General features: G+C 36.3%; 1 protein-coding gene across 4 annotated transcripts in view; it reads right to left on the bottom strand.

Moving 5' to 3' along the window:
• The window catches only part of STAG2 (stromal antigen 2), a 74,283-nt gene that overhangs the window by 30,055 nt on the left and 24,737 nt on the right, over positions 1 to 19,491 (bottom strand). For all 4 annotated transcript variants that reach the window (XM_054388468.1, XM_054388470.1, XM_054388469.1 and 1 more), the window contains exons 2-6: positions 7,950 to 8,094; positions 5,923 to 6,001; positions 4,623 to 4,784; positions 1,730 to 1,826; positions 398 to 474 (exon numbers count right to left, since the gene is read on the bottom strand). In XM_054388468.1, coding sequence (XP_054244443.1) covers positions 398 to 474; positions 1,730 to 1,826; positions 4,623 to 4,784; positions 5,923 to 6,001; positions 7,950 to 7,993 — 459 coding nt within the window. In that variant the 5' untranslated portion in view covers positions 7,994 to 8,094. The remainder of the gene's footprint in view (positions 1 to 397; positions 475 to 1,729; positions 1,827 to 4,622; positions 4,785 to 5,922; positions 6,002 to 7,949; positions 8,095 to 19,491) is intronic.

The raw sequence follows: 19,491 nt of genomic DNA, 5'->3' as shown, positions 1-19,491 counted from the left end.
CCATTGCTCTTCAACTGGAGAATAATCAAATTCAAATCCCCTTGATTGTAGATTAACAAATGCACAGAAATAAATTTAGCAACCATTCTAAAAGTTAAAAGTCCTCTTAAAGGATGCACAGCAGGAACCAGTAGGAACCCCACAAGAACCCACAGTAGCAGGAGTTCCCACTATTCACAAACTGAATGTCATATTGATTTCTTAAACCATTAATAAACAAGTTATACAGAGCTTTACTTCCTAGTCTTACAAGTTCAAGAGTTCAAGATTTTCATTGTCATTTTTGCAACTGACCTTACCCTTGAAAGAACCTGTAGCAACATGATCCAGTAAGATTAGGACTGGTACAATCAAAAAAGAGGAATATCAATACATTATCAGCACTTTGTTAAATTACCTCATCAAACTCTTCAGTCATTTTTCGGATTATTTCAGAATTCTGCATATGTCGGAACATCTCTGCTGTAACAACTCCTACAATTTAGATATTAGAATATTAGAACTTTTAATATGAAAATGGTAGATGTCAGATTAAATACTTCCTGCTACAATGCAGGAATTACTAACTTTAAGCTAACCTACAGATGACGTGTATTTTTCAGAAGCTACACTTTTTTTTATTTGAGCTTGTAACAAGTGCTTAGTACCAACAGTTTCTGCATACATTGACACTTTGTATTATTATTCCTTTTTAAAAAAAGTGTGTTTATAAGGTGCACACATGCATCCAGAATTTACTCATTATCTAGCCAGACCTTTTTCGTAAGTGGAGAGTGACCTTTCAGGACTCACTAGTCTAAATTATGTAAAACAATTTTGAAGAATTCTATTGCTATTTATTATCTTCTGCACTGTAATAAACACAGTGATTGCACATATTTTCTGTCTTAGCCTGAAATTGTTTGAATGGAAACAGTGATATAAAAACCAAACATATTGCCTGAAGTTTACTGCAACTATGCTGGCAAAATTCATGATAAGGATCAGCTCAGAAAGCATTAAAGATCCTCTAGTTTTATCTGGTAACAACAATCAAAAGGTCACTGCTCTTGAAAGGATGGATACCCTCCTCTGAGAAATGCTGTTCATTTTCTGGAGATCTATGCACATTATAAGTTTATGGGGACAGAGAAACACTTCAAGACAACAATTTACATGCCATCCTACTCTGCCAAAAACAGTGACACTGCAGGGCAAGTTACCTTCTCTTCATAAAGAAGTGAGAGGAAAAAGAATGGAGGGACATGGAAACGAGGAAAATAAAATCTGGAAATACTGTCTTATTTGTAGGCAGGCTACTAAGAAGCTGTCCGTACTTCATTTTTAAATGAAGCATCTCTATAAATAATATGAAACAATCTTAAAACACTCAATGGTAAGAAGCAGATAAATACAAACTAGAATTCCAAGACTGAACAAACTATCAATGCTTAAAAGATAGAGATGGTTTTCTGAAATAGCAGGAGCAGAGGAAGATGAAGTGTTAAATACCAGTACTACAGTTTCTGGTATAAATACAAAAGGCTTAATCTGTATTTTTTACATATAGCATAATATTTCTAAACCTTCTGCTGTCACCTTCAGAAATACCAGCTCAACTACAGAACTTTACAATGTAAACCAGCTGCAGGGATGGAGCTGTTCTATAGCATATGTTGTGTAAAAGCAAAGCAGAAGAATTATATTGTGACATTACTTAAACAGATGAGCAAACATTTCAGTATCTTACCTTTGCAGCCTGAACACTGAATAAAGAAGTTAATGAGATCAAGAAGTGCTATATCTCTGTCATGTTTGTATGACTCTATCCAGTCATCCACCACAGACTGAAAAGAAACAAATATAAAAGCGTTTTTTTAGGTTTTCATAAATTGAACACGGTCAGTGTTATTTAACCGCTTTCCAGTAAGTGATTCTTGTTCCTTCCATAAAAAACTTTAACTCTGTGGGTGTGATTAATACAGGAAAAAAAAAGTTTGAATGATCCTTTACTGCCATAAAAGCAGTTTTTAAGAAAATAGGTCAAGTTTATTCCATAAATATATACAAGTACAAAACTGACACCTAAATAAAGCACAGGAATACCACACAGTCCTACAGTAACTTTTTTTTGAGGAAGAATGCAGAAATATTTGGTATGTTTTACAGAAGCAGGCAACAGGCATTCTCTTTTTTTTTTCTCTCCTTTTTCAAAGCAGTTCACTTCTCTAAACATACTATTTAGGTGTTCAGTTCAAACTGCTGTAACTTCCAACACTGTTTCAAAATGTTGTCTTTTTGATGAGCTGTGCTACACAGGCCATAACAGAACGAACAGCACTGCCCTACACTGCATGGACATTTATTACTCTGTATCACTAAACCAAACAGGAACAAGAGAATCACAGAATCATAGAACTGTCAGGGTTGGAAGTGACTTCAAGGATCATCTAGTTCCAACCCCGTTCCATGGGGCAGGGACACTTTCCACAAGAGCATTTTACTAAAACCCTCAAAAGGAAGCAAATTAATAGAAGACCTGTGATAGCACTTGCAAGAACACAGAATTTACATGGAATTATGTTTAAAACATCCACATGTATAGTACAAACTGTCTACTGCAAACATCATAAAGACGAACATCACAGAATTGATTAACACAGGCACAAGAGACTCTAGCATTGAGCTCTTACTATGGTAACAGGCTGCTCTAAAATCTGGAGTCATTCTAAATAGAGGTAGATGATGGAATAGTTCAGAACTTCCAAAAGACAACTGGACTACGTAGCATTTCTATTGCTTCTTGTCTGTATATTCAACTGCTTACTTTCACAAGCAAGGACAAACCAAATGTGGTGCCACACAGAAAAAATGCTAAACAGAGATATATATATAAATCCCTCCTCTTTAAATTTAAAACTCTTTATGGCATAATACACAACTTTCATCAGCAAGACAAAAAGAATGAAAAACTCAAACTGATACTGTCAGTCTTCCCAGTAGGAACAGAACCCACAAAGTAGTACTCATTTGATTGACCTGTGGGGAAGGAGAAAATAATCTAGAAAACTTCTAAAAGGTCACTGTGCAAGAAGATAATGCTAGGAACACGGAAGGTATTTCAGCTGGGCATCCTTTTCTCCACAATTTATTTTAAATAACCTCTAGCAAAACAATAGTTTCTCCAACATTTTTTCTCAGTGGATGAAACATCTGTTTTTGCCAGAGAACAGACACTAAACTCAGAAGAAAGTATGAAACAGAATTTAATATAAAATACAAATTATTGAAGATTTCTCAGGTAAGCAAGTGCTGAGGGCCACTGAGAACTTTTCACACATAGTGTTAAAGTGGATTTTTTAAATAATCTTAGAATTCTTTTCTTCCTGAGTTTGACAAAATATATTAAATAAGATTCGCTATTACCAAAGTATTGATTTTTCAAACTCAAAGTACTCAGGCCTGGCAAACATCTATTTCTCTCTTGAAAAGTAGAAGATTTCTTGACTATATAGTTTCTAAAAGTGGTCATTTAGATACCATCACTGATAATGGGCTGAAAATGTAGCACACACAGCAAATTAAGAGAAGTATAGTTTTCCTACCCACTTCAAAATCTAGCAGAACAAAACAAATGACAGAAATACCAGATTTCTCTGTACAAATACTGTGAAATAGTCTGTTCTTTTTTAAGTCTCAACTAAATTTCTCCAAAGGCATTCAGGCTTCTAATGCAGGAGCCTACAAATCTAGAGAGGACTGCATATAGGTCCAGCTTCCTGCATGCCTACTACAGAAGCTGTAAACTCTAGATTTCAATCCCAAAGATAGTCTTTCCTCGAGGCTGCCAAGAAGTCACATGAGTGAGTCAGCAGGAAGGCTTCATGGCTGACAGGCTTAGACTTTAACCCCCTCTCCACTGAAAGATACACAGTCAAGCAAATAACACTTTACTGTTTTAACTGATTTTTTTTCTCTTTTGCAGGGGGGAGGGGGAAATAAATAAATAAAAGTGCCAAATTTCTTCATAAACTGATTTCATTCCTATTAGTAAATGCACTGGAGACAGGGCCTAACGTAGATACAGGTTAAAATTTCCTGACCCAAATTCCACCCAGTTAGTGTTGCAATACACATCAGCCATATCAACTTAAGGAGTATTCCAAATTTCCCCTAAGTTGTAGCTAGTGATTATACTTTGGAAGACAAGAGAATTATTTAAGATTATCTGAGCTCTAAGAACATTTGCAAATTAAAGATTTCTTGTTGACTTCTATGACACCTATAGACATAAGCCACAATTGGATTTAAAGTCACACAAAAAGGACTTCAAAATCATATAATTTAGAACAACCTTTCTTCATTCAGGATACTGAAAATTCACTTTGAATCACAGCTTCACTTTCTTCATTATATATATGTGATTATTCATACCTGACATTTATGAATGAAAATCGGTTTGTTCACATTCGAGCCTTAACAATGCAAAACTACTTTTAAAAAAAAAAAAGTATCTTAATTTGTGACTAAAAATTTACGAAAAAAAATAATTACTTTAGGCTTATTTTTATTAATTTGTATGAAAACATTGTTATATTTAAATTGTATATTCATCCAACCCATAGAGAGATCTCAAGTCTTACCTGCATAGCACTCTTGCCCATTTTAACTACCTCAAACAACATCATGTTTTCCACACCATTCTGTTGGTGATGTCCATTCATCCGATTCGGACCACCAGGTTTCCCTCCTCCGTTTCCACTTTTCCCCTTCTCTGCTGGCCCTTTTTTCCCTTTTTTACAGGTCTGTAATCACACACACACAAGGAGTTGTAATTGGGTATTATATAGCAGTTTAATTAAAAAAAAAAAAAATCAATATATATAAAAAATCGCTATCCATAGCATGACAACTACACATAAGGCCTTTTGTTTTCAGCAACCAGATTTAAAATCCAGAGTTGACAATAACAGCTGCTCCTGGGTGATACAAAGACCAAGAAGAATTCTACAGATTCCGTTTCTTTCTTCCTTCATTTAAAATCTTCTAGCAACTGAACTGCTATTAGTGACAGTATATGATGCACAGATCTTTCTCCTGTTTAAACTGTAAAACAGATTATACAGATTTTATTCAAAACAGCTAAGGCCTTGCCTTTACACATCACACAGTCTCCTCTGCAATTCCATAACCTATTTTTTTTCCATTTGAGCACACTTTGGCAAATGGGGGTGAGGAAGAGCAGACAGCTGTCTGTACTTGATTCCTCAAATCAAGTATGACATACAGAAACAAGAAAGGAAAAAAAAATAAACATAAATTAAATGACTTGTATAAAACTATTTACCACCACCTCTTAAAAACTGGGTACTCTGTAATGGTATATTAGGTGCCTGACAGGCAGCCACAGTGAAGGCCAGCTGGTGCCCTGGCTGGGAAGTAGACACATATGGCTGATGCCACACCAATAAGAGGGCAGAAGCCATCCAGGTGGGTTGACGCCTGCCCAGTGAAGGGAGCAAAGGGCTGTAACTAGGTTTAGACCTCCTCATTCAGGTAGTGTAACCCCCTCAGTTAGAGGTCTGAGACCTAATGAAGCAAAATAATTTTTTGATTGAATTGTTAGCTTCTGTTCAATTTTTTTAATTAAAAGACAGCCAAAATTAATGACAACATCCAAAACTGTTTGTATTAGCACCAAATTTCAAGTGTAGGATAGAAAAATTGAAGAAAGTCTAATCAAATCAAAGCTTGTTCTTCCCCACATCCCTTATGCCTTCATAGTAATACGGAAATATCAATGCACATACAAATATGAACTGTTTTCACAGAACAGCTGCATTCTCAGAAAATATTCCTAGCTCATTCTGCTTCATTGCAAGTGCCAAACTCTTCAATTCATAATAGCAGAAGCATTTCAGTACCCCTATAAACTGAACATACTTTTCCTTTGCCTTGTTTTTGGTTTTTTCCTTCAATATCCTCAAAGTCTGTATCGGAAGAGAAGTGTGTTTCAGACTCCCTGCAAAAATAAAGGGACAAACAATTTACACTCTTCATCAGAAATACTCACATATATACTACATAAAGTCACATTATGCTTTCAGTCCAGTAAGTCAACTCAACAGTGAAACTGCTTTTTTCTTCTGTTTAAAACTACTGTCAAGTGACAAATCAGAGCATCTCTTCACAGTCACATCGTACCCTGCCTCCTCAAAACAATTTACCTGTGAAGAAAGCCATATAGTAATGTTAAAAGATGTGAATGTGCATAGTAGCAGCACCTTGCTTTCGGCACGTGACAAACATTACATCATCTCAAAAGCAAAGAGCATTACAAATATCTGCCACAAAAACTTCAACAAAAAAGGGAAAAAACCAAACAGCACAAAGAATCTATCACCTCTCCTTACAACAGAAGTGCCTCAGCATTTCTCTTCATGCTACTAGAAACTAAGTAAAGAGGTATGCATTTATGCTGAAAACAAAAAAAAATTTAAGTGAGATTTCTCCATCAACAAGATCACCTGTAGTTCTTTTGAGGCTTCTAAGGTAAAAAAATGTTAAACAATGTACAATTAGTTTTCATTTGTTTAATCTCCTACATGATTAAAATATGCTGCATCGATAATCAAATTTATTTAACAACACTGAAGGTATAGGGGGGCGTAAAGCCACCTGTATTATTAGTAGAGAATGCTTAGCTTATATATCCTCTATTTTTACACTTCCTGTAGAATAGAACTAAACGATGCTACTAGATTGTGTTTTAACATATACATGCAATATGATGAATCCCAGCTGCTGACACACATTTCTGATACACATTTCCTGATTCAATTAGCAGTGCAGTCATAAAGATAACCAGGGGGCATGGGAGACCCATTCGTATGTATTTATAAGATTCTAAACCAACCCAGAAACTCAAGGTCTCTCAAGGTCTGGAAAGAGCTCTTTGCCTTTTAACTGTATTTTGCTATTTCTGCATTTGTTGACTATGAGAGGAGAGAGACTGAAAGAACAAAAGGGGAAAAAAATCGAGAGAAACATTCCTTCTTACAAAAACTACTTTGGTGTTCTTATTTTCACGGGAAAGAATAGAACACAAATTCCAAATATTTCACTAGGCAATGAACTTATACCAACAGAGTAAAACCCCCATGAGCAGCTGTAAAAACAGTACTTCATACAAAACCATATGAATGTACCTTTATTTCTAGTAAAAGGAAACAGACTTATTGATATAAAACTACATCTTTGTATCATTTGAGATTTTATACTAATTTAATCCATTTCAACACTCTTGCAATGGTTGCCCATTTCTTGACAATTCAAAAGGTGAGGAACTGTATTCTTCTGCTCTGCTTACAATAAACATATTTAAAATTTAACTTATATCTGATCTTAAATCTTGGAAATTCTAATATTTGTTCCTTATAAATTGCAGGAAGACTAGATAGTGCATAAAATTATGTCTAAAACATCAAGTAGCTGATCCTGGGGGGAAGCGAAGACTTTGGCTTCAAGCAAAGAATTTGGCATTAGATATTTTAAATAAATGGTGACCTGCTCCAGTTATTCAGGGAAAACACCTCAACTACTTTCTCTCTCTATATAAAGAGGCTTTAATAAAAGGAATCTTATTGTGGTATTCCTAATGAAAGGCTTTCTTAATCACACATTTAATTTTCAGGAAAAAAGTCCTGAGAAGTACATCACATGAACAGAAGAGCGTGCCACAACAGTTTCCTATTAACAAAGTTTAAAAACAAGTTTAAAATAATCAAGCACTTCTAAAATACTTATTTTATTTAGTGCTCAATACTTGATAAAGAATTCAAACAAAACCTTTCCAAAATCTAAATAACAAGAAATCTACAATCCTATTGCCTCATTTTGTTGCCAAGAGAAAAAAAATTATGTGTATTAACACTAAGAAGAACAAGTATATTTAGAAATGAAACACTTACTGAAGGAGAGTAAAATCAGTTGGTATTTCTGGAGCTGCTATCATTTCTTTATCATCTTCTGGAACACCACTGTATTAGAAAGATATTTAAAAAATGGTCTGAAGTACAAGCTTACTTTTCTTTCTTCCTTTGTAGTGGACAACTTCTGTAAGAAAATAAAAATAAATACAATGTAAATTTTCCACATATGAAGAGGTACAACACTTGGAAACAGAAAATTGACATCACACCATTCCCTGTTTCTAACCAAGCTTTCTCCTGTTTAAAGACTTTCTATTTTTGGTTCCTCCCATGATCTTACTACAAAGTACCTTAACAAATGTTAAAAGCATCAGAGTAATATAAAACAGAAACAATTCAGGGGAAGGGGGAAAAAATTATTTCTGAGTAGGATGAGCAAACTCAAACTGTAATGGTTTCCATTAACATCTTGCAAGAACAACTTTCAGCTTTCATTTCTAAATCTATAGTAGCTTTAAGTTTGAACTGTAATGACAAGCACTGCAGAGGACAGACTTAACAGCACAAGGATACTTCCAGCTAACCAAACCAAACCCAGATTTGATGCTAAATTTAAAGCACAGTATGTGTACACTTAGGAACAGTAAGTATACAAACTTTGTACCTCTGGTTTCTAAACTCCCATGACATTTTGCACAGACACGCTCTTATACCAAGTTGTGACAACCAGCCATTTCACAACTCCCTGTCTTCCAGAGTTGATAAACCAGGCTTAAAACAATTGTAACATTTAAAGCATTTAAGAAGACTATCAATTAAGATCATACTATCCCCATTATAAAAAAAAAATAATAATTAGAAACGGCATAGCATTTTATCAAGAAAACCTCAGATTGTAGAATACTTCCTTTTCAACTTAATACTGCCATTTCTTTATAAACTTTCTTATTCATCTCATTTTTTTGTATTTAAGGCATGGGGAAAGCCTCAATAGATAATACAAATGCAACATTTAATTATGCAGGCTGAAGTTTTGTCTGCCCCAAGCTAACTTTTATACAGTTAAATTAGGAAAACACGTTGTTAAAGTATTTGGAAGATACAATAGCAAGGAGGAATAAAAACCTTCAGAGTCAACATCTGCAGACTACAGCTTGCTGGAGTCATTATGTATTTGAGGGAAAGATTTAATTTTGGCATGCTAAGCACACGTTGCTTAATGTCTGGTAGCTATGCTTCAGAGACTGCATTTCAATCGAGCATGTAGATAAAGAGGCTGAACATTTTTATCCTGCAAGTGCTTATTTTGGATGCTAGGGGCCACTGTAGCTTCCAGAATTTAAACAGCTGTGAGAAACCATAAACCCTGAACTTAAAATGTTCTCTTCCTTCACATTGCAAACAATCATATAAAAGCAGACAATGAGAGTGGAAAGAAATAGTGGCAAAAAGAGCAGAGATCTGAGATGGGCTGGTCATTCTCAAGATAATCTGCAACTATTAAAGCATAAGAGTAGAAGATAAAAACCTTCAAAAACATTGCTACAGTAGAATGGCAGTAACCTTTGTTACCCCACTTCTCCTTTCTCTAAAATCATGCAGGCACATGACCAGGGTGGTTCATCCTTTCCTGCTCCATTTACACACTCCAGCAACCAACCATTCACAGTTAGGGCAACATCCCCTCCCCAGCCATTTATCTTTGTAGGTTCTGCCATTCTGTATCACCTGGCTCAAATCTCCTATAAAACAGGCAAAACATATCTGAAGAATTTTTCTTTTTCCTTGTATTATCGAGTTAAACTGGTTCAACAGCAGGTATCAGGAGCCAATGCATAGGAAACACCAAGACTGTTCAGTCATGAGCATGGGAGGGAAGAGTAAAACTCCCTTCGTTGGTGTCAAGGAGCCTGTAAAAATACATGCTCAGTTGGTGACATAACAAAATGTTCTATACTTGGGATTATATTTAAATATTTATATATTTTTAAGATTTGCTCCAATTCCTATCAGCAACTTGGATTTGGAAAAACACCACTACATGCTTCAGTACCTTGGTCGCAGCTGCTGAGAACCTCAGTAAAAGGCAAGGTGGGGTAGGAGGGAGGTAGCAAAGGGTAGCAACAAGAAACAGAAAAGACATAATTTCCAGCCACACAAGTCTTTTTGGGAGCCTTCTAGTGATTTAGTCACAGTGCAAAGTGAAGCAGCAAACTTCAAAAACCTCATTGTTCAGTTTCAAGTTCAATCTGTCCATCAACAGGCCACTATGTGACTTTTTCTAGTTCACTTTATTCAGTGTTAAAGCAGCAACATGTACTGAAGTGACAATCAGGTTGCTTAGATGAAAACTTTGCGTTATAGCTTATTAATACTACCTATTTACAATTGTAAAATCACCTATTCCATAGAATTTGAGTACTGATAAACAAGGCAAGTTAACCACTTGTTCACAGAATTAATATGTTTTTTGCTCCTTTTACGAAAAGCAGATCTATTGCTCAATCACATTCTACAAAAATTCTCAATAAAATTTCTTACAAACACAGAAGTATTTTAAAGAAAAAATAATTACAAAACTATGAAAAACAATGGACAAATATATATTAATGTACATATTCTCTACACCAAGTCAAATTACTTGACAAAAGTAGCTGGCTGCAGTTTATACTTCTTGTAAGAACACTTAGTACAAACAAAACATGAAAGAAAACATGGCATCATTTGGTCAGAATCACCTCATAAGCTACTAAGATTTATGTTACAAGAACTGTTTTTCTTGAAGGAAGAAGCAACCTGGTCCTCATGAGTGCAATTGCTATTATGGAAAACAGTAGCTACAAAGTAATGTCTTGTAAGAATATACTAGGTAAGACTGTAAGGATCTCTAGTGTTAAGCTCAAACTTCAGCAATGATCCAGGAAAGTCCTTGCATTTGTCCCAGTAAAGCATCCTTTTAAAATAGTTAAGTGCATCCAGAGTACGACTCAACCAGGAGAATCAAAATCATTCAGCAACAGAAGCTCCCCAAATACAAACATACTTGCTTTGTTCTTATTAGCAGTGTTTCCCCTGCATACCTTCCTGGCATCCAGAAGTAACTTGGATTTTTTCAGACAGAGAGACTATTTTATAATCCTTTATCAATATATTTTTCTTTAATACTTCCAGTTACTGACTGAACCAATATTCAACAGTGATAGTATTCCACACAAGAACTCCCATAGCCAAGAACTCCCATGCTACCAAGAGGCATGTTCTGAATTTATGACTTGCCAATTTTATTTGATGTTCTCTTGTTTGGTTTGGGAAAAGACTGGCATTGGTCATTCCCCATTATCCTTAATCTCAGTAAATAACTTCTGGAAATTCAAGTCTACTGCTAATCACATAGTCTTCATGCTTGATGACTCATTTACAGCACTCAATTTGGGAAGTCAATGAGAAAGGGAAACTGTCCAAATAATCATGGTGTCAAAACTTTTAAAACACACTGACTTCATCATAGTGCAGTCTGAAAAGAAGAAACGGAAATTCTTGCAGGTGCCATTCCAAACACTGAAAGCCTACATTATCTGGGAAGAGTGGTCTAGTAAACAGATGAAGTTCAGTCTAAACTGAAGTGCATTATAAAAAGCAGCTCTTCATTTTTTTAGCATGTTCACAGAATTCCAACTTAAATTTTCCCAAGTAGATGTTGAAATCTCTCAAGTCTGTGAAAACTTTCTGAAGTCATTCAACTTTGTGAGATCACAATTAAATTATTAGCTATAAAAAGAAAATGTATCCTGCTGAAAGATCACAAGGTGGAGCTCTAGCCTAAAGCTAACTGAAGAAACTCCAAAAGACAGGTCATCCAGAGGTTGACCTAGTTATTTCTGTGCAATAAACTTTGTAATAGATAGCTAAAACTGCAATAATATTATAGTGCAGTTCCTTAGATTTATATTTAGATTGCACACAGTCACTAAAAGATGCCTGTGTCTTTTCTGAAATAAATGCATATGAAAGTTTGATTCAATGACACTTGCAAAAACAGAAATACATGTAGTTGACATACTATGACTAGTCTCAGGATTTAGTTTTGAAAAGCAAGCAAAAGAATTTTAAAATACATTTTAGTAGCAGAAATAATGTAGCTCTTTATTGCATCTTGCCATTTAAACAAGTGCTACCAAAATGTTAACCTAAAAAACCAGTGGAACAACAGAAGTAGTCCAGGAACACTAATCATACACAACGTTGCCCACTCTAAGACGAGTTTATACCCACCCAAAAAAAAAAAAAAAAAAAAAAAAAAAAAAAAAAAAAAAAAAAAAAAAAAAAAGTCTGATAGTCTGACAAAAGCAAAAGCTAAGCGTGAAACACTACAAAGAACTCAGAATATGTCTTTGCAAGAAAACAAGTCTGAATTTTAGAAGGTTATTTTCCCCTAATACGTGAAGAATTAATTGAAGTATCGCTGTGATTAACTGAAATGTACTGGCCAAATAATGGGATCTGGCAAAAAATGACAAAATTCAACAGCAAAATTCACACAATAACACATGTTCAGCAGCTGCTGAGTGCTACCTGTCCTCTCACAATGTCTATTACCTATAAAAAGAGGCTGAACAAACGAATATAATTCAGGAGTAGCCTTTGTGAAAAGAATATGCACATATATACACATACAAACACAAAACCGACAAAGAATCACACAAGATCTGTCCTAGAAGCTCCTATTTCATACACCTGTGTAAGGGCAGTGATTAGAGTATTACTTAACAAGCTCACAGCAAAGATTTTTCAGGTACATGGGGTTTGTTTTGGAATGTGTTCCCTACACATGCTCCTTTTTTGTTGCTGTTTCTTGGCATCTATCCTCTGAAAGTTTTATAAAGCAAAATCGGTAAAGTTTGTTATTTTTTCTGAGAAGGCACAGATGCAAAGTTTAAAAATGGCTACAGAGCCAGGACAAAAGTTTTGGAAATTCAGGATAGCTGTTAGGATCTGTATTGATTTTTTTTTTCTCTGTAATTCAGTTAATCACCTGTTAAATCAAGTACCTCACTTTCATAATTCAGAAAATCAGAACTTCTAAAATTGTAACGAAGTGTGTGGCTAGAGTTCATCCTTGAATTATTTATCCAAGAATGAGAGATGCTTATGCTTCAGAACTGATTATTCAGCAACAGTTAAAATGCTAAGTGGAAAAAAAAATTAAATAAAGGATCAGAAGTACATCCAGTATCTTCCCTTAGCTACTTTCAAAGAGAATGATGTTATCAACTACATTACATCCCTCACTCCATTTCTAAGTGACCAGGCTATGTCTAAACTTTGGTTTTATAAAATGAGGTTTGGTTGTTTGTGTTTTTCTTCATATTATTCTTGCATTCATCCTTCATAAGGGAATCATTAAACAAGATTTTGAGCAACTGCGGATATTCCCTGCAGCTCTGAAAGAGTGTTAATTCTCCACCTGTTATTTCTACTAATACTACACAGCCTGATATTTCAACTGCCAGTCAGCTTTAAATCAATTCTGTAACTGGAATAAAATACAGAAAACATACTTCAAGTAGCATTCTGTCTTGTAACAACTGTACTTTAACATGATTTAGTTATAACTGTATCAGCAGTTTTGATCATATTAGGATAGCATAATCAAGACTAAAGTGAACAATAATGCAATCAATACCTTTAGACTGGTGGTTATTTTTGTGTTTTTTGCTTAATAAATCAGTCTTTTAATTCCTTTACAACAAGACCTGAACTAGACATCAATCTACGCTCTTCCATGCTTTCCAACAGACATGGTCTCTGTACACAGTAACAGTCCACAGTGCCAATGTCACTTAATAGTTAGCACTCCAGAGAACCTAAATGCCCTAATTTATACATGCATTGTTTCTTAAGCCTCTTTCTTCAGAATTTTATTTTTCTAAACTTCCAGCTCTCACACCCCCTTTACCACTTCTGTCTACACATTTTTCTATTTATCTCTCAAAACTGAAAAAGCAATGCTGTAGAGGCTGTTCATATTATACCACCACACTACTATTTTAATTCCCTGGTCTGCTCTCTATTCAATTTTTATAGTATTTGCTCTCTAGTGCATGCAGCAAGCCTTCTGATTAAGTGAGAAGAGCTATCTCAGAATACACACTTTTCTGACACTCAAACACACAGGAAAGTTTCTGCTCACTTCTAGCATTGAGATGAACAAGCAGCAAATTATGAAAACAAAACCATTTCCTCCTCTTAAGATTAGCTCTTCACTGGATAAGCCAATTGAATCAACCCCACCTGCAGTCACTAGATGAAGTATCCAAGGCACCTGAACTCAACCCTTTTACAACGAATCCAACAATGAGCTTTGCCAATGACTGCCCTGCTGTAAAGCAAGACCAGGTGCATTGGAGAGAAGTGGCCAACTGGAACCCTCATGTAGCTACTACTAATATTCCAGCCCTTCCCACTGGAAGAGCCACAGCCCAAACTGTTTTTCCGTGGCTCCAGTTGGTCAAAGCCAGCAGCGAGGCCCAGATCCCACACTGGGCTCCCACTCACACATCTGGCTGACTACCTGCTGAGGAGAGAGTCATCCTGCAGGGAAGTACCACAGCTGTGACCCACACAGGTTCTACCTATACATTCACCAGACACCTGCCCAGTCTTGGCTCCCTCCTCCTCAGAACATTCTCCTTACTCCTTTTTCACATGCATTTCCTGTGTTTTCATTCTATCACTTATTGCACACATACAGACAGAACCAGTTGATTCTTACCAACCTTCAATGGAGAACCCCAGAATAGCCAGGAACAGCCACGTACATAGAAACCACAGGTCAAAGATAACGCATATGAAAAAAATCAGGTTAAAACCTGAAGTGGTGGTTTAGACTTCACTCCAAGTTTAGAGACTTGAAAAGCAAGTAACATACAAGAAAGTCTGCCAACCTCAACTTACCATCCAATAGTCCCTCTCGCAGTAAAAGAGAGGGTTGCTGGTTTTATCCAATGAATATGTGGAACAGCTATTATGGAAGGAAATGATCCTACTACAGTGATAGTCATTAGATTATTCATTGAAGTATCATTAGTAACATCAATATGTTTAATGCAGTAAGTTAAATACTATTTTGAAAAATAAATATACTGTTACGGTTTGAATCACGAGATTTTTGTATTGGTATTTAGTAACTCACACTGTTTAACAATACTGTACTTTTAAAACACTTGATCTAAGCATTTCAAAACACTGAAAAAAATTAATAAACTATATAGTAAATGCAACTACTACCCTTGTTAAGGGGAAAAAAATATCTGTATTACTCTAATGATTTTGCCCAACAGCATTCTTAAGCTTTGCTAAAATGCACCTGAAGTTCCTGTACATCTTTTCAATGGTTTAGTTTTGGATGCTTTTTAAAAAAGCAAAAGGTAAGATAGCAAAAGTAGAAGTTACACCTCATTGTGTCGGTCACATCTTTCCCTGCCAATGAAGGGATGGTTTCCAGATGTTACAGTCTGACTGCACAGAAAATGAGGCTCTTAGGAAGAATAGAAACCAAGTCAGATGACAACCAAGATTTAAAAAAAAAAAAGAAAAAAGAAACACCACTGCCACACGTGCCTACTTCAACATTACAAAAGAGAGGTACTAGTTCACCTAAGATACAAGGCAAGCACACCTCCTAGCTGCCTAAATGCCCTAAATTTCTAAGCTAATCTACAGAACAGATCAGTATGTCCCTTCACACAAGGATTTTCAAAAGCATAGTCCTCTGCATATCTCCTCTAAACGCTGGTTCTTGTAAAAGTTAGGTCCAAAGATGCACAGGCACTACCCACAGCAAGCAGGTAACCAGCTACACAGTAGAAGCCCAGAACAGAATTATCACTGTTCATATCACAGCCAACAGTGACAAATCAGAGACAGTACAGGCAGGGTTATCCAACTGACAAGGTATCCCATCTGTCAAGTCCTGGCTTTTGTTCTTTCACTGATCAATGTTAGCCGGTGAGTTTGCCCACTATGTAGGAGCCTCAGCTTCCCCTCCTACCAAAGAGATTTTCCCCTTTGAAAAGTCCAGATCACTAGGGCTTTGTGCCCAAAACTTTGCTTGGGCATTTCTGAGAACGGCTGAATTTAACTGCAAATTCTGGAGGTGGGACTGCACAATATACACTGCAACAGCATCAGATACTAGTGTAAGACACAATCACTATTAGATGATTGAAATAAGGAAAATCTCCATATAACAAAACTATCGAAGAGTGGAAAGTAAAATCTCTCAAGCACATCTCCCTGACTGCTTCTATCAGCCCAGGGCATAGTGCACTTTTTATAGGCCTCTGAAGATCCCACTGTACTCCTCCTCACTGTGGTCTCAAGCTTTCCAGGATGAGAAAAGGTATAACCAATTCGGTTCTGTTATTAGCTGAGATCCACCGGAGTTGTAGCTGAAGCTTCACACTACGTAAGAACGGTTGAATTGCTTCCAGACATTAACTAAAGAGACCAAGACCAACACAGAAACAAACAGAAAAGAACATAAGCACGAGTCAAACTGCCTTAGTCTTAATCGGAATTTTTTTTTTTTTTTTAAGGGGAGCGGGGAGGTGGCTGATGTGTGACAGTACTTCCTGACCCCATTCCATCCTGCCTTCTTCCCCGGCACCATCCCAACTTTGCTCTCGGCAGGCCAAGGTTACAGATACGGCATCACTTCATCGCTTTATCCAGTTCCCTCAGGGCCACCTTCAGGAACGCACCTGCTCTGCACCCCAGCACGCTGACCTCTCCTGTCACCCTCAGTGAGGTAACTCACAACAGCAGTTGCAGAAGCCTTCTTGTAGTGAAGCTCCAAAAACTGCCTTACCTTGCTGTCTGTGTAAACAATAAAGAGCAGCTGACCATTCTTCCCTGTCTCAAATGAAAATCGGTGCCATCAGAAAGAAAAATGAGCATTTCAGTAAAAAGAAATAAATACTGTACCACATCCAAACCAAGCAGTGTAAGCCTTTCATAATTGGATTATGGCTCTTTCAACAATCAATCAAAATAACCATCCTTACAGAATAAAATTCAAACAACTACTCATGCATGCAAAAGTTGGCTTCACCTCTAAAACAGAAGAAATAAAGATAAAAACGTTGTTATCTTTCATTAAAAAGTAATCTCTGCAATTCTGCCAACCTCGGAACATCTGTGCTCCATACATCCTCAGTCGCAACTTAAAGATTTTTAATACCCAACATTTTGTTCTTGTTCTCCCTCATAACATTTAGGCTAAAATCCCAACTGGTGTGTTGAGAGATTTGCAGCACTGAATACTAAATTTTACATGAAATGGCAGTTGTGATGTGCATGGCTTTCTTCCATACAGTTTACAGAACCAAATATATCCACAATGCAGGATGCTAATAATCTGCTAACAATTCAATAGCTGATGAAAAATAAAAAATTATCAGCACCAGGTCTAAAAATCATCCTCCCTATTCATCCTAAAAGAAGAATTTTGTGGGAGAGATGACTGGTGCTGAAGACCCATGTATGGAACGCTACCAGTTAGATATTGATGTTCATTAAACATGCAAAGGAAACCAGTGTGGTCACTTGTATACATCCTGAGAACACTGCAAAAATATTGGCATTATTCAAATCAATAAGTTCTTTCAACTCTAATTGCTTATACTTGTGGCAGGCAACAAACTGTGTCAACTGGGAGAGCTATAGCACATTATGCTTTTTTTTTTTTTTTTATGAAATTTAACATGAATATAAGGTATGAAACCCGCTTTTTTAGAGACCAAAATCATCATATGAAGTAGGCTGAGAAACTCTTGATGTGTATAAAATATTCTGAAGCAAAGGTTAGTGAGATATGTCCCTTTGAAAGTATCTTTCTCTGTAAGTCTCTCAAATGCTGTGCATTAGGCACCATAGGGATACAGGAACATTTATTTCACACTCATCTAAAATACAAAATGTTAAGTCAAGAAAAATGAAACCTTTGGTTTCTCCATTTAATCTAACAAAATAAAATTGAACATTAAAAAACTGTTATGCATCTATTCTTGAGCAAATTGATAATGAAATAAAGCTAGCAGATCCCTCCTTCCTTTATAAGCAATTACAGCCTTCAGCTAAATTTGTATTTTGTTGAAAATTTACTGGTTGCATCATACAAGTACCATAATTTGTAGTAAATTTTCAATGCAACATTCAACGCATAAAATAATATTTCTATAACTATCACACTTAGTAGTTCAGCAACACAGTAGAAGCTGTGGAGATAGGTAGTTACTTCCACCCTCTTTTTCCTGTATTTTCTTTTTCGAAGAAGGAAAAAAAAAAAGGCAGCAGTAGTGGCAGATGTCTCTTAAACAAGCTACATGTGCTATGATTCCTTCCCCTTCCCCCACTCCAAGAGAGGCATTCTGGAACAGGGTGTACCCTATAGCATCAGCATCTCTGAATTCAGAGAACTGCCCCCTTCTCGTGGAATCACATGAAACACAGCATCTTTCTAGAGCCTGAAGGTACCAATCGCTTACTACTAACCCTCATCTCCAGCAGATGAAACAAGTCTCACATGCTAAATGAGAGCTGAGACAAAAATGCAATCTTGGGTATATGTGAAGAATTTAAGCTATTGTTTTTACCACATCTTAAACACAGAAAGAACCTCCTTTCTGTAATTGTATTTTATTATCTCCTTTAATACAAAGTGTACTAAAACCCCATGTTTTTCTCAGCTAAAATTTACTTGGCAAGTAAGATGTTAAATACCATTTCACTGCAGCACTGAATGTTTACAGCAGCTATACTATACACAGCAGGAATTTAATACTTGTGATTTTGTGTGGCTGACATATTCACTGCTGAACAACCATTTCTTTGAACCTGTTACAAGGCGGGGGGAACATAACTAGATCAAGTATTATCATTCCATTAGAAAAAACAACAGCAACTGAGCAAAAAAATAGAAACTCCCAACAGAGAAGTTCTCACATTTCATATGCTCTGGTTCACAGTCAGATCTATTAATGACAGCTCATCTCCACAGGCAATTAAGGTTAACATTCTGAACTGCAAATACGGAGGACTACAAGAACTGACAAATCAAATTTTGCTGACTTTCATTAAGTGAGTGGTAACCTCAAACGCAGAAATGGAAAACAGCTGACACAGCAGAAGTCACCAGAGGACAACTACCAAAACCTGTAGGTGTCCAAAAATTACGTGGAAAAATGCTTCAGTCGCTGACTGTACTTTCAGCTTTTAATGAATTATCTGAACTAGTCAACTACAGACCAGTCAGCCTCACTTCCATCCCTGGAAAGATGATAGAGTAGCTCATCCTGCAGGTCATCTCTAACCACATGGAAGACAAGAAGGTTATCAGGAGTAGCCAACATGACTTTACCGAGGGGAGATCCTGCCTGACTAATCAGATAGCCCTCTATGAAATTATGACCAAATGGGTAGATGAGAGAAGAGCAGTGGATGTCATGTATCTTGACTTCAGTAAAGCTTTTGATACTGTCTCCCATAACATCCTCATGGACAAGCTCAGGAGATGTGGCAC

This window comes from Indicator indicator, chromosome 17 (genome assembly GCF_027791375.1).
Source record: "Indicator indicator isolate 239-I01 chromosome 17, UM_Iind_1.1, whole genome shotgun sequence".
NCBI lineage: Eukaryota > Metazoa > Chordata > Aves > Piciformes > Indicatoridae > Indicator > Indicator indicator.
Note: the sequence above shows the minus strand (reverse complement) of the source record. Positions and strands in the feature narration are given on the sequence as shown.